This window comes from Sorex araneus, chromosome 2 (genome assembly GCF_027595985.1).
Source record: "Sorex araneus isolate mSorAra2 chromosome 2, mSorAra2.pri, whole genome shotgun sequence".
Taxonomy (NCBI): domain Eukaryota; kingdom Metazoa; phylum Chordata; class Mammalia; order Eulipotyphla; family Soricidae; genus Sorex; species Sorex araneus.
In genome coordinates this window covers 152,478,648-152,497,785 of record NC_073303.1, presented here as the reverse complement: position 1 = coordinate 152,497,785, position 19,138 = coordinate 152,478,648, and the positions used below count along the sequence as shown (strand labels likewise).

Below are 19,138 nucleotides of genomic sequence, written 5' to 3'. Positions count from 1 at the left end.
CCTCTGTCATTCCACAGAATGTCACTAGGAATCTCACCAGATCCTTCTACTTGACACTGGTTAGTTGCACTCACCATGTTTCCACCTTCCTTTCTCTTTTCACAGACTCAGCAAAGCTCTCGCCTCAGTTTCTTTCTCCTTGCTTTTTCTGTAGTGTACATTTCACCTTTCACAATTCATTGCTGCTTTCTGCTTGCTTTTGTGCTATATCCAGGGGCGTTTAGGTCTTACTCCCAGCTCTGCTCTCAGGGATCATCCTGGTGGGGCTCAGGGGCTGTTTGGGGTTCTGAGGATCCAAGCCAGGTCAGCCACATGCAAAGCAAGTGCCCTGTCCTGCTCTACAGTCTGTCCAATGCCCTATTTTTTCATGTTTTCTTTTTAAATACTGTATTAAAATCCATTTGACTTTTGTAATACTACATATTCAAACTTAAAAGTAAGAAAATAGCACTTGAATTTTATTTTTCTTGAGTGAAGAGTTGAATAGTTGATGCTTCCAGCATATCCCCCACACAAAGAAATCAATTAATGCAGAGGTTTGACTGCAACACGAGTTTTGTTCTTCTAAAACCCTAATGTCTTACTTAGGCTGTTAAGTGATCACTGGGTTCTGAACTCCCCAAGTGTCGTTTTTATCTACCTTCTTCTTTTTGTGTACATCAGGATAAAGAAGGGTGGGGCAGGAGTGGCAGGACAGGGGCTAGAATAGGGCACTTGCCTCGAATGTATCCAACCTGGGTTCAATCCCCCGTACCACATATGGTCCCCACGCCCAGACAGGAGTGATCTCTGAGCACAGAAGCCACAGGGTGTGACAAAACAAACAAAATTAAAAGATAAAGAAGGACAGGGGCAGCTTGTAACAAAATAAAATTTGAATGTTAAGTTTGCTCCTTTTGTTTGTATGTAATATTCTGAAGAAAATCCAGTATGGTAAGGTCATCAGTGAGGTCACTGCTCCTGTGTCACCAGTTCCAGGCAGTGCCATGTCCCTTGTAGCGCAGAGCAGTGAGGGCCTTGGCAGGTATGGTAGGTTGGCAGGGAAGGTCAAGGAGGTTCTGACCCTGTCTTTTTAGGATAAGAACTTATGTGGAAATTACTAAAGATTTTGAAACATTTTCTTTTCTTTCCCTTTTTTTTTTAATTGTTCTTGCAGGGCTTGGGCGTCGGGGAGCCAGAGATGGAAAACAGGACCTTACACTTATAAGGCATGTGCTCTACTGCTTGAGCTACATCCTTAGCCCTTTAAGCAGTTTTCTTCTGACTATAAATCAACCAAGTTTGGTGCAGTTTCCACTGAAACCACAAGTATCTCTATGAATTTTCTAGAGTTCTCTCCTTGTGTGCTGATTTGGGCCAACTGGTTAGATTTTCTCACATTCTGAAATCCAGAGTTGGCATTTAACCTTCTCCCCCTCTACATTCTCCATGAACCTGTGAGATTTTTATTAGGAAATTTTCATTATTTTTATTTTGGGTTTGGGGACCACAGCCTGTGGTACTCAGGGACTGTTCCAGGCACTGTGGCCAGGAGTGACCCCTGGTGGTGCTAAGGGGAAGTAGCCGCCAAAACCACCGTAGCTGCTTGCAAGGCAAGTGCCTTCCCTGCATACTACCTCTCTGACCCCTGGGAGGGTTTCATTGTTACAGTTATAATGAACCTCTTTTTAAGTTTTATTGGCCTTAAGTGTTAAATCAGATTGATTATTACATATCTTAAGTAATGAACAGGGAAATTATCACTTAATTTAGAGAGTTTACCCCTAAACCTCGGAAAGTAATCTCTCTTTTTTAAATATTTGTGGAATAAGCGAAAATTAACCCACAGCCTTATATAGTTTCCTATTTCTTACGGAATTTATCCAAATCTGTTGAATTTTCAGGGTTTTTCTCTATAAAATAGAGATGGTTGGATGGGGGCCGAGGATATTATTGTTATATAAGGGAAACTGAAAGAAGAAATCCTTAAAAGGAAACCGAGGGTGTAGTGTAGCTCAGTGGTAGAGCACTTGCCTTGCATATATGAGGGCCTAGAAAAATTAAAATCCTTGAAAAATAAAATGAGTGCAGGAAAAATAACTTTAATTAAATGACTTAGTAACTCAGCAGCTTTAAATAAGCTATTGGAAAGTTTTGATTGGTTGTTCGTTCTCTCCTATTTCTGATAACATACGCAAATATATGAACATGATTTCTTTCTCTTGTTTTATAGAGGTCAGAGGTCAACCCCGCTCACCCATGATGGACAGCCAAAAGAAATGCCACAGGCTCCTGTTCTTATTTCCTGCGCTGACCAGTGAAGCGTTCTTTAATTGTAAAACATGTGCTTTACCTACTACCCTAGCCTTGTCTTTACAGAGGGATGCTAGTGAGTCCAGATGGTGGAAAATACAGACTGCAAACAAGTGCTTGTAGCCCAGTACGGTCCAGATTCACTTGAAGCAGAAGTTAGCATCCTGGGCCAGCTTGTTCTTTTGGAACCCAGAACCTTTGTGGGTAATGTTGTCTGAGAATGAGCAGAAACTGAATGATCTTAGAGCTTTGCTTTCTATTGAAGGCTTTCGGCGGTAATAGGTGGTTACTTGGTAAAAGGCTGCCTTTACTGTAGCTCATTCAGCATCTCTTTTACCAACCAGAGAGTGTGAAACTAGTTTCGTATATTGCCTAGTTATTCTTTCAAAACAAAAACAAAAAACAAAACAAAAAAAAACCTGACGCACTGCACTAGTTATTATTAGATATTCCTAGTCTTTTTTGTACATGGAGATTTAAGTTTGAAGATGGTTTATATAATAGGTTCTACCTACATTTATATTGTAGAATAATATTAAAGCCTGTTCCAGAGACTCCCATGCAGCGCGGGCAGGCAGATGTACCATTGTTAGCGGTGTATGCTCGGCCTCATGGTCCAGATCTTCTGCACTTTTATATTTGCCACCAGAGTAGTAGTTTGCTGGCAAAAAAAAAAAAAAAAAGAGGAAAAAGGTTACAATTCTTACATGCTGAATTTTTTTCTTAGCCTTGAGAGACCAAGAAGAATTTGCTTGGGGCAAATCGTGGCAAATATTTTCCCAGATAGGGGAAGAGTCCTGCAGATTACAGATTACTGATGTTTTCATGCCTTGAGGATTCTTTTATTTTTACACAGGGGTCTAAGTGACCAATGGATCGTTCATACAAACAAACAAAAAAAGAGAAAAATATTATTCAGAAGTGACCTTAGTATTACTTCACTATTCTGAACGCATTGAAGACACTCACTTCATGTGGACTTTGACCTACAGACTTTTCACATCCATCCCAAACTGACTGGACGGGTAGCAATTGCTATGCACAGCCTAATAGGCACTGCAGGTTTTTAGAGCCATTTCAAGGTCGTGTTGTGAAAGAGGTATGAAGTCCGCGGTGAGGGAGATTTGCCTGACCAGAGTGGGGCTCTCAGTCATAAATACACCTGCAAGTTTCTGTTTCCTTGTTGTGTTTTGTTGCTTTTGACCATTAAAAAAAAAAAACAAAACAACCATACATATGCCAGTGCCAAATGGATTAACTGGCTTAAAACATTCAACATATTGACTTAACCACCTGACGTTCCCAGTGTCTTGTTTCCTAGCAACAGATGCGAAGTGATAAATCAAAATTAGTCTGAGGCTACAGATTTTACAGGGTATTTGTTCCATAGCACAAAGTATTTCCCCACTCTTGCATCATAGCACAAACTACCAAATTTTAATGATTGGATTCCAGCAATAATTTTTAGTGGTTTTCAAACTGGCAGAATTTTGATAGGTTAGTTAAAGTTGAGCTTTTGAATTAGATCTCTAAATGGTGACAGTTTACAAGGTTTTATCTAGCTTTCTTATTTATACTTGACTGAATTATAATGATTTTTTTTTCTAATCGTAATTTGACTTGATAGCCATAAAAAATGACTCTATTAGTCCCAACTACATTTAGCATTTCAGGTTGTAGATATTACTTCAGTTTCGGTGCTGGAAAATATATACAACATACTAACAAAATTGATAAAGAATATAGAGATTTGATTTGAAGTGGGTCTTTTTTTTTTCCAAAGCAGGTAAAGAGGGCAGCAAAGAAATTAGAATGGTATCCTCAAAAATGCATATTCAGTGTGTGCATGGAGGAAAAAAAGAATTAAGCAAAGATAATCAGAGGCTAAAGCTTAACCCCTTTCACATGGAAATAAATCTTGTGGGTGAGCAGCCCCTAATTGTAGTATAATATTTTTTACTATGATGCTATTTTATTAGTATTTTCTAATTTCAGTACACGTAGTGAATGTTTGAAGATTGCTGGGTCCCAGTGTGGGTGGCTGTTGGAGTTTTTGGACCACTTGCTAGCAGTGATTTAAAAAATAACAATTAGCTCAAATCCCCTTCCAAAAAAAAAAAAACCAATGAGAAAAATTATGTGGTGCAGAACATGCACCTTGACAATGGTACTAACTTGTTACTCTGTAGGACATACTAGATAGATCTATTTTTGCCAGAGCACCCTCCTTCAGTCCTCCGATGACATTTCACTAGAATTCCTTAAGAATTTGCTGTATATTCATGGGACCTTTTTTAAAAAGAAGCAAAAGAAGATTCCTTTTTTCTATGTGAGTAATATCTTACTTGATCTGCTTTTCCTAAACCTCAGTGGCTTTTCCCTTAGGCAAGGGCAGGGGTGGGAGGGCAACTTACTGGATATGACTGTTTTCAGATACTTTAAAAAAAATCTTTTTTGTAGAAATGCTTAATTTTTAAGCGGTTAGGCACTGAGAGTAGCAGAAATCCTGCAAAGCTTTATAGTCCTTTAGACACTCGCCTTGTTATTTCTCTGCGTGATGTCTTGATTTCAGTACTAGTGCTTTTCTCATGCCCTCTATCCGCTGGAAAAGGGTGTTGGTATCTTCAGGTAACATTTGTTAGCACAAATATGTCAGACCAACATGTAGTGCTCCCTCTCATTGATCACTTTCATTTCTCATTCATTTTTTTTTGGAAGATCATATTGTTATGGTGTGTACTTTAATGTGCCAGCATACACCATCTACACTAACATTTGTCCCACAAGCATCCTTGAGAAAAATCGTTGTTGCACCTTATGTATATCTCAAAGCAAACCAAAATATGATGCTTTTCTGCTTTGTCTTACTCTAAATTGTTGTATCATATCTTTCTCAAACCATTCTGAACTTAGTTGAAATTATCACTATTTATGCTTTTAACCTTAATTTCTGGATTCAAACCTGTATATAAATCTTTTGGAAAAAAATTGTCCTAGCCCTTCTCTGTGATGCTGGAAGTGGATGATTAGTCTCAGATGGAGACAGTACTGTTCCAGTTTCCATTAGCCTTTTATTTATTTAGTTATTCTGGGTATTCCTATGTAATTTTGAAATGTGTAGAGTATATTATAGTAACTAAACTGCAGCTCACAGAAGCTGAGTGAAAGAAAAATACTGTAAGACATCCTCTGTAAGGTTTTATTTGTTTGGATACTGTAATGAGATCAAGAAAAGGAAAAATGTCCCACAGCCACGTTGAAGATACAGGCTCTTATCCCCAAATTAGGTTAGTTCCCAGATTTCAGATCAAAGCTGTATTCACTGAAGCCCTTTGTAAAGGATAAACCATACTATAGTAATTCTGACAGTCTTTTCCCCACGAATTTATTAAAAAGTTATTTAATTATGTCAGATGAGCTTCCTACAAATGCCATCCTGAAGCCATGCTGAAATCATTCCCACCTTATCAGTTGTTCTGATTCCTGCCATTAAAACTGCTGGAGAAAAAAAGTGATGGAACACTATGAACAAACAGGAGCATCTGAACTGGTCTGGTTATTTAGAGTCCAACATGTCTAGTCCCTGTCGTTTCCTTAGACAGATGCTGCCCTGCCTCAGTCACATATACATATACATATATATATACTTATGTATATATATATATAAAAATGTTGTTTGCACTCTGTAGTCTTTGGCTCATTATCTAGAAATGTTTGCACCTATGTAAAATCTCAAGCAGATGATAAATTGATACAGAACTAGGAAGTGAACTGAAAACAGAATGACATGTTTTATTGTTTATACCATGTGTTGGGGGTGGGGGGAAGGGGAGGATCAAATATCTGTTCGGTGTTTGGCATTTGGCATTAATGTGAAGCAGTGGGACCACGCTGCCTGCTAAACTACTGTATGAAACCTAAGTGTTCTGGAGACTAGTGGCCAGAGGCCGGCGTCCCTCCCGCAGACAAGAAGCACCACGCTTGATGTGGAGGAAGAAGTCCTGCGAGACTGCGAGACTGCGAGACCTGGAGGCATCCTTTGTAAAGGGAAATCCGGGGTGTCCGTGATGCAGAGGAGATTAGCCTTTGATTGCACTGCTCCACAGAGCCCTCGTGTGTAAGGCCAATTCTAATGGGCTACCTCGGCTTTAAAGGTTTATTTCAGTAAGTCATGTTTTCAAAGTTTGTCTTTTTTTGCTTCTACCTTCAGTGCCACTATTTTCCACTGCAGTGTTTTGACTTCACGAACCACCTTCTCCAGAGAGAAAAATGTGTTGCTGAAAATGGGCATTAGAAGCAAATGCTATTATTATTCCATTTGACCTATAAAGTATTCCATGTGACTGCTAGGTGGAAATTAAAAGTTTGCTTTCCCCATAAAGGCCCTTGTTTTGCACCTTATAGAGAGTATACTAACTGTTAATTAGATGTTGTTTTTATTTATGCAATAATTCACAAGGATTTGGATTTCAGTTTTGAAGTTTATTATTATTATTATTACCTTTTTTAGATTGGCTAACCTAATTTTAAAAAGAAAGAAAAAGCATATTCAGTCCATCTTACCAGATGTGTCTGGTGAAGTATTCAGGATTTGATGGACTGCTATGCTTTAGTTTGGAAGTAATAGCTCAATTTCTTATAGTCCATTTTAAAAGACCTTTTTCTTTTCATTTGGGAATATTACCTTCCTTACATTTTAGAGCAATGGAGCAATGAAAGGGTGAATACAAGACAGATACATTTGACTCCCCTTAGACACCTCCTTCATTTTGTGCTACACTTTTAAGAAAATATATACAAATAGGCAGTTGCCTCCCCAAACAAGTTTCCTCTTCTGGCCAATTTTATTTGTACTGACTTTATTTTAGAAAGAGGAAACTGGATTCTTAACATTTCTGTAGTCACTGTTTTTTTTTTCTGTTTGTTTGTTTTTTGGTTTTTGGTTTTTTTGTATTGCAGTCAGTGGTCAAAAGTGATCTTGCCCTCAAGTTGATTTTTATGTATGGAACTAGTTGTTGGGAACATTACTGCTCCTTCCAAAGATTTCCTAATCACTTGGGCCAGAACTGGTTACTAAGTAAGGACTTAATTCAATGCCTCCAAACCCTCCCACCAACCCCGCAAATCTTACCTCACAAGCTCTAACCTAAATCACAGAGGCGCACGTGTTTCACTAACAAGTGTTTGCGCATCTTGCTTTGTGGCCCCTGCCACCTCACATAGTGCCTCGGCGTTCAGGGGCAGAAATCCGGAGGTAGGGAAGGTTCATGATCTGGAGCTCAGCACATGCTCGGCAACATTTCTCTCATTTCATTAGCACTAAACAAGTCTTTAACTCTCAGGAATTTGTCCAGAACATAATTATAAAAATAAAAAAAAAAGACCACCTGAGATTCCACATACCAGATTATGAGCTTTTCTCATAGGTTTGAATTGCTTAGTTTCATGTCATAAATGAACCGTTGCTTCGTTTGACCACCAGGTCTTGAGTCTTTTGACAGTTACAGCATGACCGAATAGCTCATATATTTTTTGTTTTGTTTTATTTTATTTGCTTTCAGAAATCGGCTTGGTTCTCTTTAGAGTTGGTGTAAACATGCCATGTAATAAATGATTTCCACTTAATGGTACAAAAGAATTATTGCTTTCTTAGATGTATGTGTAGTAAAAGTCAATATACACATTTATATAATTTCTTTCTTCAAAATCTTATACTTAATTTGATATTTCTAAAAATTGCACATGTACGTCATGTGTATAACATGCTAAAGTACTTTAACTGTGATCTTAAAACTGAATAAAAATATTTAATAAAAATTTTAAATATTTTAAAATATTATTCAATTTATTTATTTATGTTCACATTACTCACCAGGGAACACAATATATGTATACCTACTCATCAAAAACAGGGTGGAAAATAACAAAAATACCACAGTTTAACTATTTCAGAAAGACAAATAATGAACTTCCCTCAACCGTTTGCCTAAGATTCGCGTTTGTCAAAGGAGTCTGATAGCTTTTGCCGAAATCAAAAGTTATCAGGACAGAAGCTTTGGGAACAACTTAACCTGAATATGCCATCTTTCCCCAAATTTATAACCACACTGGACAGGTGATAATTAAGACTGTAACTTCAAATATGCTAGATATCATGTCCCATGCACTTTCACTTTAAAATCTTCAAAGTTTTTTTTTATCCTTTGGGAGAGCACACCCTTGGCATGCAGTGTATAAATACATGTATCCCAAAATTATATCACAGGCTTTGCATTCAGGCAGACTTGGCTTTGAATTCTAGAGCCACCCACTTACCATTGAATTTTAAAACTCTTTTGAACCACACTTATCTAAATGATGGTGATGATAACAGGGAGGTACTAATTATCACAGTCTTACCAATGCTGGATTGAAAAGACTGTATGAAAATGCTGGCATGGGGCCTGTAACTAAATGCTCATTAAGGGGTCATTGTTGACGTTTTATTCCAACTACATGGTTGAAAAGTTTAAGTCTGCTCACAAGAGTTGCTTAGGATAATTTCTTAAATAAGCTTGTGTCAGGCATTTAGGGAAAGGTGTTCAGGACATTTAGTAGCGTGAAAAACTCAGGACAAGTTAAGTAAATCCACATACCTAGCTTACTATTTTGTGTGGCACTTTAAGATTTTTTTTTTTTATAAAATTAGTCTGCCTAGTGAATTGCATTTTCAAATACTGCAGTCTGAGAATTAATTAGGTTGTGGTTTTGGGGGCTCCAAACCAATGATTATAAATTCTGTTGAAAAGAGGAAGACAATGAACTTTTGTGTGTTTTTATGTATCATTATACATTATCAATTGTATCTGTCCTTGTCCGTAGACATGAACTCTCTTGCAACGAAAAAATGGTTCTCCTCAGTAATCTGTAGCACTGTCTCACTGTCGTTGCACTGTCATCCCACTGTTCATCAATTTACTCGAGCTAGCACCAGTAATGTCTCCATTGTGAGACTTGTTGTTACTGTTTTTGGCATATCGAATATGCCATGGTAGCTTGCCAGGCTCTGCCGTGCGGGCTACTTTCGGTAGCTTGCTGGGCTCTCTGAGGAGGGCAGAGGAATTGAACCTGGGTCAGCTGCATGCAAGGCAAATGCCCTACCCGCTGTGCTATTGCTCCAGCCCTCTCAGTAATCAGTAAACTAAAATTCCCTACTGACTCCATTTTATGCCAACTGAAAGAAGATAAATTTCAATCATTTAGCAGGAACCTTTCTTTTGTAAATTAGGGAAACTTTTAAATATGGGCAAAAGTAGAGCAGCATATACCTGATAGTACCAATGTTTTCTCAATTCCCATTTCATCTACTTTTCACCCATTTTCTTGCATTTCATCCAACCCCAGATATGATATCCCAAAAGTGGTTTCATGTAAAGTACTTTATATCTATGCCTTAAAGGCATCTTTTGAAAAACATAATTTTTCCATTTTAATTTATAATTTTATAGTTCAAAAAGTATTTTCTTTCCAAAGCAAGTTCATGAGCCATATGAACAACAGTGCAAGAGAGATCACTTGAATTAGAAAACAACTGTTCAAATTGGCTATCTCTCAGAAATATAGATCTAATTTTCTGATTCAATTTTCTAACAAGATTTTAACTTGATCAAGAAGAACTTAATTAGCATGTACTTTTGTCATCTTGATTTTTGATAATTTTTTTAGACAATGTAAAAAGGCCCAAGGACTTGAACATTGTATGCAAAATGTTTATAAAGGTTTTTGTATATCCTTTATGCTTTTCCCTCCAACCCCATTCCCAGGTGTTCTCCCGGATTTGTAAGAATGCAATTTATTAGGAGTGATTCTTGATCAGTCAGAGTAAATCCTCAGCATTGCTGGGTGTGTCCCAAAAAAACAAAATATAATCTGTGGTAGAGGAAAGGGAGAGATGAAATGTTACATGAGCTCTTTCCATGAACCAGGTTGTCAAAGATTTTATTAATTTATTTGTTTATTATTGAAATTCTCAATTTAATATCTCTTATTGGAAAAACATTAATGGTTATTAACAGTTGAAATTCTTTTGAACTTAAGAATATGCTACTTTGTAGGAAGAACTGTAGAGTTAGAGCCTGAAACTAAAGTAAAAATTGCTAAAGTATTTGGTGTAGAGAGCTCATGATTTGAATTAACTAAGGTATAAGAGGGCTGGAGTGATAGTACAGCCGGTAGGGCATTTGCCTTGCATGCAGCCAACCTGGGTTCGATTCCTCCATCCCTCCCAGACTACAAGGCAGAGGCCGGCAAGTTCCCTGTGGCGTATTCAGTATGCCAAAAACAGTAACAACAAGTCTCACAATGGAGACATAACTGGTGCCCGCTCGAACAAACCATAAACAGTGGGATTTATTTATTTATTTATTTATTTATTTATTTATTTATTTATTTATTTATTTATTTATTTTGGCTTTTCAGTTACACCCAATGATGCTCAGGGGTTACTCCTGTCTCTGCACTCAGGAATTACTCCTGGCATTGCTCAGGGGACCATATTGGATGCTGGGGATTGAATGCAGGTCAGCCACATGCAAATCGGAACACCCTCCCCACTGTACCATCCCTCTGTCTGATATTTTTTAAAATTTAATTATCAACAGGCCAGAAATGAAAGAATGATAGCACAAGAAGTCCTTTTACTGCTAGATGGCCTAAAATAATAGTAATTCCTACTTTAAGTCTTGCCCCATTTGAAGAGCCTTATCCCAGAGAATTTTGTAACATCATTTTGTCTTAAGATGGTATATCACAGAAGAGAAAAAAACAAATGTATGAATTGAAAGGTACTTGACAAGAGGATGAAGTGGGGGGAGGGGTGGAATATCATACAAATAAACTTTTTTTTTTTGACGGGAGAGGGTAGGGGGTTCCATGGAATGTTCATAGTGCTGAGGACCACTTCCAGCAAATTTTGAACAACTGGGCCTGATGGTTCAATGCTTGGGCCCAGCACTGCATAATGTTTGGGTTACTAGAGCCACTGCTGCAGTGTTTGGGAAGCCCTCAAGCCCGGGATTACACTTCTGCCAGACAGATACTCTGGCCCCGCACACACTAAAACAAGTTGAATGTCTAAGTGGCAGAGAGCGTCTTAAAGTCAGGATGAAAATATTGCCCCAAATATGCTCAAGTATATGGAATTGGTGTCATAATGCAACAGGTAAGGTATGTATGTGCCTTGCACACAGCTGACTCAGGTTACATCTCCAGCCCCACCAAGGCTGAGGGCAGAGCCAGGAGCAAACCCTGAACCCCACCAGGTTGGTGGCCCCAAAACCAAAAAATGCTCAATGATTAATTTTCTCTGATGTTTTCTGTTGGACGTCATAACTGGTGCTTAGAGAAGACAAACACAATTCATTCCATCCAGAAATAAACTTAACCAAAGCACTGAAAAATAGGTAATGTATAATATTAAGTCAAAAATAGTGATTTGCCATCTATTTTGGGCATTTATTGAAGTATATTTAGTAGAAAAGTAGTATTGATATATCACAGTTTCCTCTCAAAAATAGATATCCTCGTGATAAAAGCTGGTAAAATTAGGCATTTTCTATGATAATTTTAAGGTTTCACTTTTCTCATACTGTATTTCAAGTTAATTATTTATAGCAGTATATTTAAAATACAAGTTATATTCCAAATATGAATCCTCTAAAACCTAAATCCTCTTTGGAAATAGATCATGAGTATTCAACACGCTGACACTAGCCTCACTGATATTAAACCTGTATTGTGTCACCATAAAAAAGAAAAGTAAGGTATTGTTATATAAAATGGCTTAAAAAGGGAATTTGACAACTTTGGTTTCAAAGCCCATGAAATTTTTTCAACTCATTTGCTTTGGCTCCAGAAGAGGTCTCTGCTCCCCATACTTGATGTTCATTAAACTCCTTGTATCATGCTTCTACTACAATCCAGTCATAGGAAATCTGCCTTGGGTGCTCACTGCTACGTGCCCTCCACTCTTCTGGGGACATCGAAGCTAGTGGAGTACCAGTAGACACAGTTCATTGAAATGCAGCATAGATGAGGCTGGACATGGAAATAAAAGGCTCCTGGGCAAAGTAACAAATGTGTGAGTTCTGCATTTTGAGGACTTCAGTATTGAATGTCTTCCGATACCCTTTAAAAATATAGAACTTGGGGCTGGAGTGATAGCACGGCAGGTAGGGCGTTTGCCTTGCACGCAGCCGACCCGGGCTTGATTCCCAGCATCCCATATGGTCCCCTGAGCACCCCCAGGGGTAATTCCTGAGTGCAGAGCCAGGAGTGACCCCTGAGCATCGCTGGGTGTGACCCAAAAAGCAATATATATATATATATATATATATATATATATATAACTCATGATCCAGAGAAAGGGGCTACAGTACTTAGGTTGCATGTGGCTGACCACTGTGCCATCCCCAGCACTAAATAGAAGTTCCCCTTAGACCTCCATAGGAGCCAGGAGTAAACTCTGAGCATGGTGGGATGAAGCCCTGAAAAAAAACAACACAAAACTTACACAAGAGATCCTGACAAGAGGGAGCAGGGATCAGGGCTGTAGCTGAGCAGAGGCACACAGCCTGTCTGAGTAGGATCCTGGGTTCAATGCCAGGGCTCAGAAAAACAACGAACAAAAAATGAGCTGTGTAAAGAAGGCCCACAGATTTCAGAGATGGCAAAAGTCTTGTAGGGGTAGGGGATGAGGTGGGGTGGAGGGGATAAAGATGCACTGGTATTACCTGTACGTGTGCATTAGGGTATAGAACTTATGGCCTTAGTCCAGGAGCACATAACTACAACCTAGGCCTGGCTAGGAATATTTGAAAGTGTTAAGGGTGAACAACAGCACAGCTGAAGCTTCTGGCCCTAGACAAATAACTCAAGGAGCCAGATACTCCCCGGTATGAAGGTCAAGACTCCCCGACTTGACCTCCCCGCTGCCTTGACTTTGTTTCCTAACCTGAATCCCAGCTCTTAAGTTGCTCATTTTTCCATTTTTGCATTTCTCTAGCAATTTTCCAATGCTCTGACCCTCCAAACAGATGTAGCGCTGCACTGTAGCACTGTTGTCCCATGGTTCATCGATTTGCTCAAGCAGGCACCAGTAACGTCTCCATTGTGAGACTTGTTGTTACTGTTTTTGGCATATAGAATATGCCATGGGTAGCTTGCCAGGCTCTGCCCTGTGGGCGGGATAATCTGAGTAGCTTGCCGGGTTCTCTGAGAGGGATGGAGGAATCACAATGGAGATGTACTGATCGAGCAAATAGATGAACAACGGGACAACAGTACTACAGTGCTCTAAACAATTATCTTCGACTTTATTTTTTTTTCATATTATTTCCTAAGCATAGAGAGAAGCTTTTCATGACTGGTTAAATGACTCGAATGGGATTCCTGGAGCACTAAGGAATTGTGATGCGTCTAGATATGTGTGGCTACCATTTGTTTACACCTCCACTGGGCACTCGTTTCCCATGCTGACGTCTCAGGCTTTCAGAAGGACTTCAGGATTTTTCTTATTTGGGGGACTCTGCAGGATGATTGCACCCTAGGGAATACTGAAGGCACAGTGTCTTCTTTTTTTTGTTGTTTTTATTTTGGGGGCCACGCCCATCTGTGCTATGGGCTTACTGTTCAGTGTACATTTCAGGCATCACTCCTGGCAGGGAAACCATATGGGGTGCTGGGGATTGAACCCGGGTCAGCAGCACCTTAACCCCTGTACCAGCTCTCTGTCCCATGACTCTGATTTTTAAAATGTTCTCTGCATGAACAAATCAAAACCTTTTTAGGTATTGGTAGTTAAAGGAATTATTTTCACTCCCAAATCATCTGATTTCCGAGGCAAGAGTCTCTTCGGGTCTGCTCGGCTGCCCTGTAGGTTATAGACAGCTCCAGGAAAGTTCATGTATTTGAGAAGTTTAATGTGCAGTTCACCAGGCCTCTGTCCCCAAAGTCTGTGAGATGTGTAAGTTGTGACTTGAAATGAACACACAGGTTATACAGGAAACATTTCTTGAAGATCTGAAGTGTGCTTAGGGCTGTGCTTAGACAACTGGGTAATAAAACAGCCTTCAAACACCGCTGGGCCACCTGCAATTCAAAGGGGCATGTAGAGGGGTTGACACTCCCATCTCTCCCTATGCCCTAGGACATCTTGGAACTGGAGTCAGACCAAGATTTTTTTTCTTCTTGGTTTGGGCATTTCTCCATGTGATTTACTTATTTTGGGTTCCTCTCTCACTCCTACCCACACATCCAATATTCCATATGCCTTCTCTTAAAAGACAAATGGTTTTCTGGTCTGGGTGCACACTTTCCTAAGTTGCCTTCGTGTGACATTCTAGCCTTGGACTGCCACCACCTGCTCCTCAGCCAGCGATCTATTTTAGATTTTTTACATCGCATCTGTCCCGCCGTGTGAGCCTATGCAGAGAGCAGCATCCATAATTGGTGGCAGCAAGCAAAGAGAGTCAGAAATTAGCTCCAGAATATTTCCTCAGGACTTTCTGGAGCCCAGAGCCCATATCAAAGACGAGACAAAACCAATCAGGTGGCAGACCTGCAGGAGAGATGGGGCCAGAGTCCCCAAGCTGGACAAACCCCACCCCAGCCCTGGCCCCAGCCTCTCCAGAGAGTCAGCTGCCTGCACAGGCTCTGCGCAGAGCATAGCCAAGCTTGCAGGCCGACTCCTGCAGACAAACAGCACAGCTTACACTCCCAGTCCCTCTCATTTTCTTCTTAGTCAATTTTGCATTAAGGTTCAGTTGTTTTTTTCTACTGTGTTTACCTCTTGATAGCTTTCCTGAAGTCATTTACCTTCCAACTTCACAATTAGCACACACAGTTCTCAGTGTGAAAGTCCTGCTAGAGGGTGATCCATTTCCACATAAACAATGATCTCGTGTCCACAGGACACAAAATAAGAGCTAAGAAATGGGTATTTCTCCTCCCTCGCTCTTTACTACTGGTTTTCTGTGTTTTGTTTTTAAGTCAAGCCAGTATTTTATAGCACTTATGTTACACTTATTACCCGAGATGTTTAAACAGACTTCTAAGTGGCTCAAATGTATTCCCAGACCCGAAGTACTCTTACTATTTTAAAAAATGATTTTCCTTCCAGTTGCGCATAAGCTGTTTGATTCACTGAGCAATCTCGGCTACAATGTTGTAGAAAACTAATTATGTCCATTTCTATAGCGCCTCCTTTTCTTTGACATCCATACAGATAAGCGTGACTCTGTTTATAAATCATTTGAAGAGTGTTACCTCTCAGCCTCCTGTGTTTCTTAGGCCATAGTTGGGGACCCTATTTTTCCTGTGCCCTCCGAGGCTGAATGTCTGGCTCCTTCCAGAATCAATAGAACCGTTGCCCTGCAACATAGGCCCCCAGGGAACCAGAGAGAGAAAGGAACTCCCAGGCAGCCTGAGTTCATTTATACTTTCCACTTGGCTATGATTATCAGCCAGCGAATATTCTCCTGAGATGGCGGAGACTGGGCCTATTTCAAATGACTTCGAAAGGACAATGCTATCATTGCATACTTGAGGAAATTGCTAGCTGTACAGAAGAAGAAAGCGACTTTCTGAAATGTGATCATTGGGCATAACTATAAAATGAAAAGCAATTTAAATGTATTACTGGACAAAAACCATTAGTCCAAAGAACATAAATAGCCTTACTGAGGAAGGGCACAGATTCTAGATAACTTCTCCCTCAGTTTGGAGGAATTTTCACCCTTACTGGAAGGTCTGTCATTGTCATTAAAGGGATTTGCAACTGAAACATGTTATCAAGACCTCAGATTTTTCCACTTGTATAAACAAATCCATTGGAATAACTGTGACACTTTTGCAGTCAGGGAAGCCAGTAACAACTGATAGAACTGGAACTAGGCAATTTTGCTTTCTGAAAGACAGTTGTCAACCCGAATATTCCTCTCAGATTATACTCAAGATGCTGCCAAATTCCTGTTGATATTACACACACCATTAGCCACTCCATTAAGTGTTTTGCATTGTTTGTTTGTGGACATGATCCACACATTCACTCTGAGGTATTAATGGTCTCTATGGAAAGATGCTTTTTTCCTCCTGTACTTATCTTCAGCAGAGCCTGGCAAGCTCTCCGTGGCATATTCGATATGCCAAATATAGTAACAATGATGGGTCTCATTCCTCTTACCCTGAAGGGGCCTCCAATGTGGCACCTCTGGGAATAACGAGTAAAGAGAGACTGCTAAAATCTCAGGGCTAGGACAAATAGAGACGTTACTGGTGCCTGCTTGAGAAAATTGATGATCAATGGAATGAGAGTGATACAGTGACAGTGATGTAGTCTGATTCCAGCAGAATTAGAAGGGAAGCTTTAAATCTATATACTTGGGAAAGATGTGAAGTTCTAGAGATTTCAATAGGGTCTGAGGCCATACCTAACTGGGTAGCAGTTGTGAATGTAGACCCATATGTGTTGATTGGGATAATTCATAGAAGAGTTGACATGAGCATAACCTGATTCCTTAACTTGCTAAAAAGGCCCTAAATTTACTGCACTCCCTCATGTGCAATTCTTCCTCCTCCTCCCAAAGAAATGAAACTATAAAGTAAGAAGGGGACCAGCCACTGCAAGTAAATGAGTCCACTGTTGAGATAAAATATATGTCCATTTGTAAGGATAAAGGGTTTTACTTTCGATATTTTTTGGTTTGGTTTGGTTCAGAATAAGAGAGGAAATTTATAGGACTTGAGTTTTAAAAACAAACAGCTACCTTAGAATGGGGATGGGGAGATGTTGTCCGAATATCTGGTTCCTTCTGGGACTTGGGCCACAGACATCCCAAGATAGAGGCATAATGATGGTGGAAAGGATTATCCAGTTGCTGTGTGGAGTGAGGACTGCAACAGAAGCACATCCCCAGGGGTCAGGAAGTCAAGCTGGAAAAGTGGGAATTGATTTTGTACAATCCTGCAGAACCCAGCCGGTTACACAAGAACATCCACTGGTTGAGATAAATCTTTCTCCTTCCTGCACCCGGAATTCCTTTGTGACAGAATAAAATCACCTCAACTTTTTATTTCTGAGTCTCTTGTGTGCTCATCATAATATCTACTTCCAGAAGTCCTGTTGCGGATGCAATGAAATACTGCATTCAAACAAATTTAAAATGTTATGAATAAAACTAGGAAAATAAGAAGAAAGTCATAAACTGGGAAAAATTATTTGCTAATATTTATCTGACATGTATATCCAATCTATATAGCAGCTATTAAAATTTTAAGGTAATAGAATAACCTAATTAAAAATAGGCAAAAGACATCAACAGATACCCCATTAAAGACGACTTACAGGTGACAAATAGGTATAATCAAAGATGCTTCATATCATGTTAGGGACTTGTAAAATAACACAATGAGATAGCACAATGTTCATACTGGAATAGCCCAAAATTGAATACACTGACAATGGTAAGACTAAAAAAATATGGAACAGCTGAGATTCATTTATTGTTTATGGTATTGTAACTTTGTAACAGTTTTATAATTTCACAAAGCTAAACATCAACTTACCATAGCACTGTAGTATTCTCATCCCATTGTTCATTGATTTGCTCCATTGGGCACCAGTAATGTCGCCATTGTGAGACGTGTTACTGTTTTTGGCATGTCGAATATGCCACGGGTAGCTTTCCAGGCTCTTTCCAGATACTCTCAGTAGCTTGCTGGGCTCTTTGAGAGGGACGGAGGAATCGAACTCTGGTCGGCCACATGCAAGGCAAACTCCCTACCCTCTGTGCTATCGCTCCAGTCCCAACTGGATATAAAAGATGATATATGATATAAAATATGATATAAAAGATGTTCCCCCTAGATATTTACCCAAATGAATCTAAAATATATACATAATATATAAATAAAACCTAGTCATGAATGTTTACAGAAGTGAATTAATAATAAGTATTTTTAAAGCTAGGCACAACCAAGTTTTTTTGTTTTTTTTTAATAATTTATTTATTTTTAATTACAGAATCACCGTGAGGGTACAGTTACAGATTTATACACTTTTGTGCTTATACTTCCCTCATACAAAGTTTGGGAACCCATTCCTTCACCAGTGCCCATTCTCCACCACCCGTAAACCCAGCGTCCCTCCCACCCTCCCCAATCCCATCTCCCCCCCAACCCACCCTGCCACTGTGGCAGGGCATTCCCTTCTGTTCTCTCTCTCTAATTAGCTGTTGTGGTTTGCAATAAAGGTGTTGAATGGCCACTGTGCTCAGTCTCTAGCCCTCATTCAGCCCGCAACTCCCTTCCCCCACATGGCCTTCGACTACAATGTAGTTGGTGATCGCTTCTCTGAGTTGCCCTTTCCCCGGAACATGAGGCCAGCCTCGAAGCCATGGGGTCAACCTCCTGGTACTTATTTCTACAGTTCTTGGGTATTAGTCTCCCACTCTGATATTCTATATACCATAGACGAGTGCAGTCTTTCTATGTCTGTCTCTCTCTTTCTGACTCATTTCACTCAGCATGAAACTTTTCATGCCCATCCACTTAACTACAAAATTCTTGACTTCCTTTTTTCTAACAGCTGCATAGTATTCCATTGTATAGATGTACCAAAGTTTCCTCAACCAGTCATCCGTTTTGGGGCATTCGGGTTTTTTCCAGATTCTGGCTATTGTAAACAGTGCTGCGATGAAAATACATGTGCAGATGTTGTTTCGATTGTACTTATTTGCCTCTCTGGGGTATATTCCCAGCAGTGGTGTTGCTGGGTCAAATGGGAATTCAATATCTAATTTTTTGAGAATCG

At 39.6% G+C, this 19,138-nt stretch overlaps 1 protein-coding gene across 9 annotated transcripts in view; it reads left to right on the top strand.

Annotated features, from left to right (window-relative positions):
* BBX (BBX high mobility group box domain containing) overlaps positions 1–4,485 on the top strand; it is a 318,125-nt gene extending 313,640 nt beyond the window's left edge. For 8 of the 9 annotated variants that reach the window (XM_004606732.2, XM_055126206.1, XM_055126205.1 and 5 more), the window contains one exon: positions 2,213–4,485. In XM_004606732.2, coding sequence (XP_004606789.2) covers positions 2,213–2,300 — 88 coding nt within the window. In that variant the 3' untranslated portion in view covers positions 2,301–4,485. Of the gene's footprint in view, positions 1–1,156; positions 1,209–2,212 lie in introns of all 9 variants that reach the window. The other variant, XM_055126204.1, reaches the window with a different exon arrangement.
* The last annotated feature ends 14,653 nt before the right edge of the window (positions 4,486–19,138 follow it).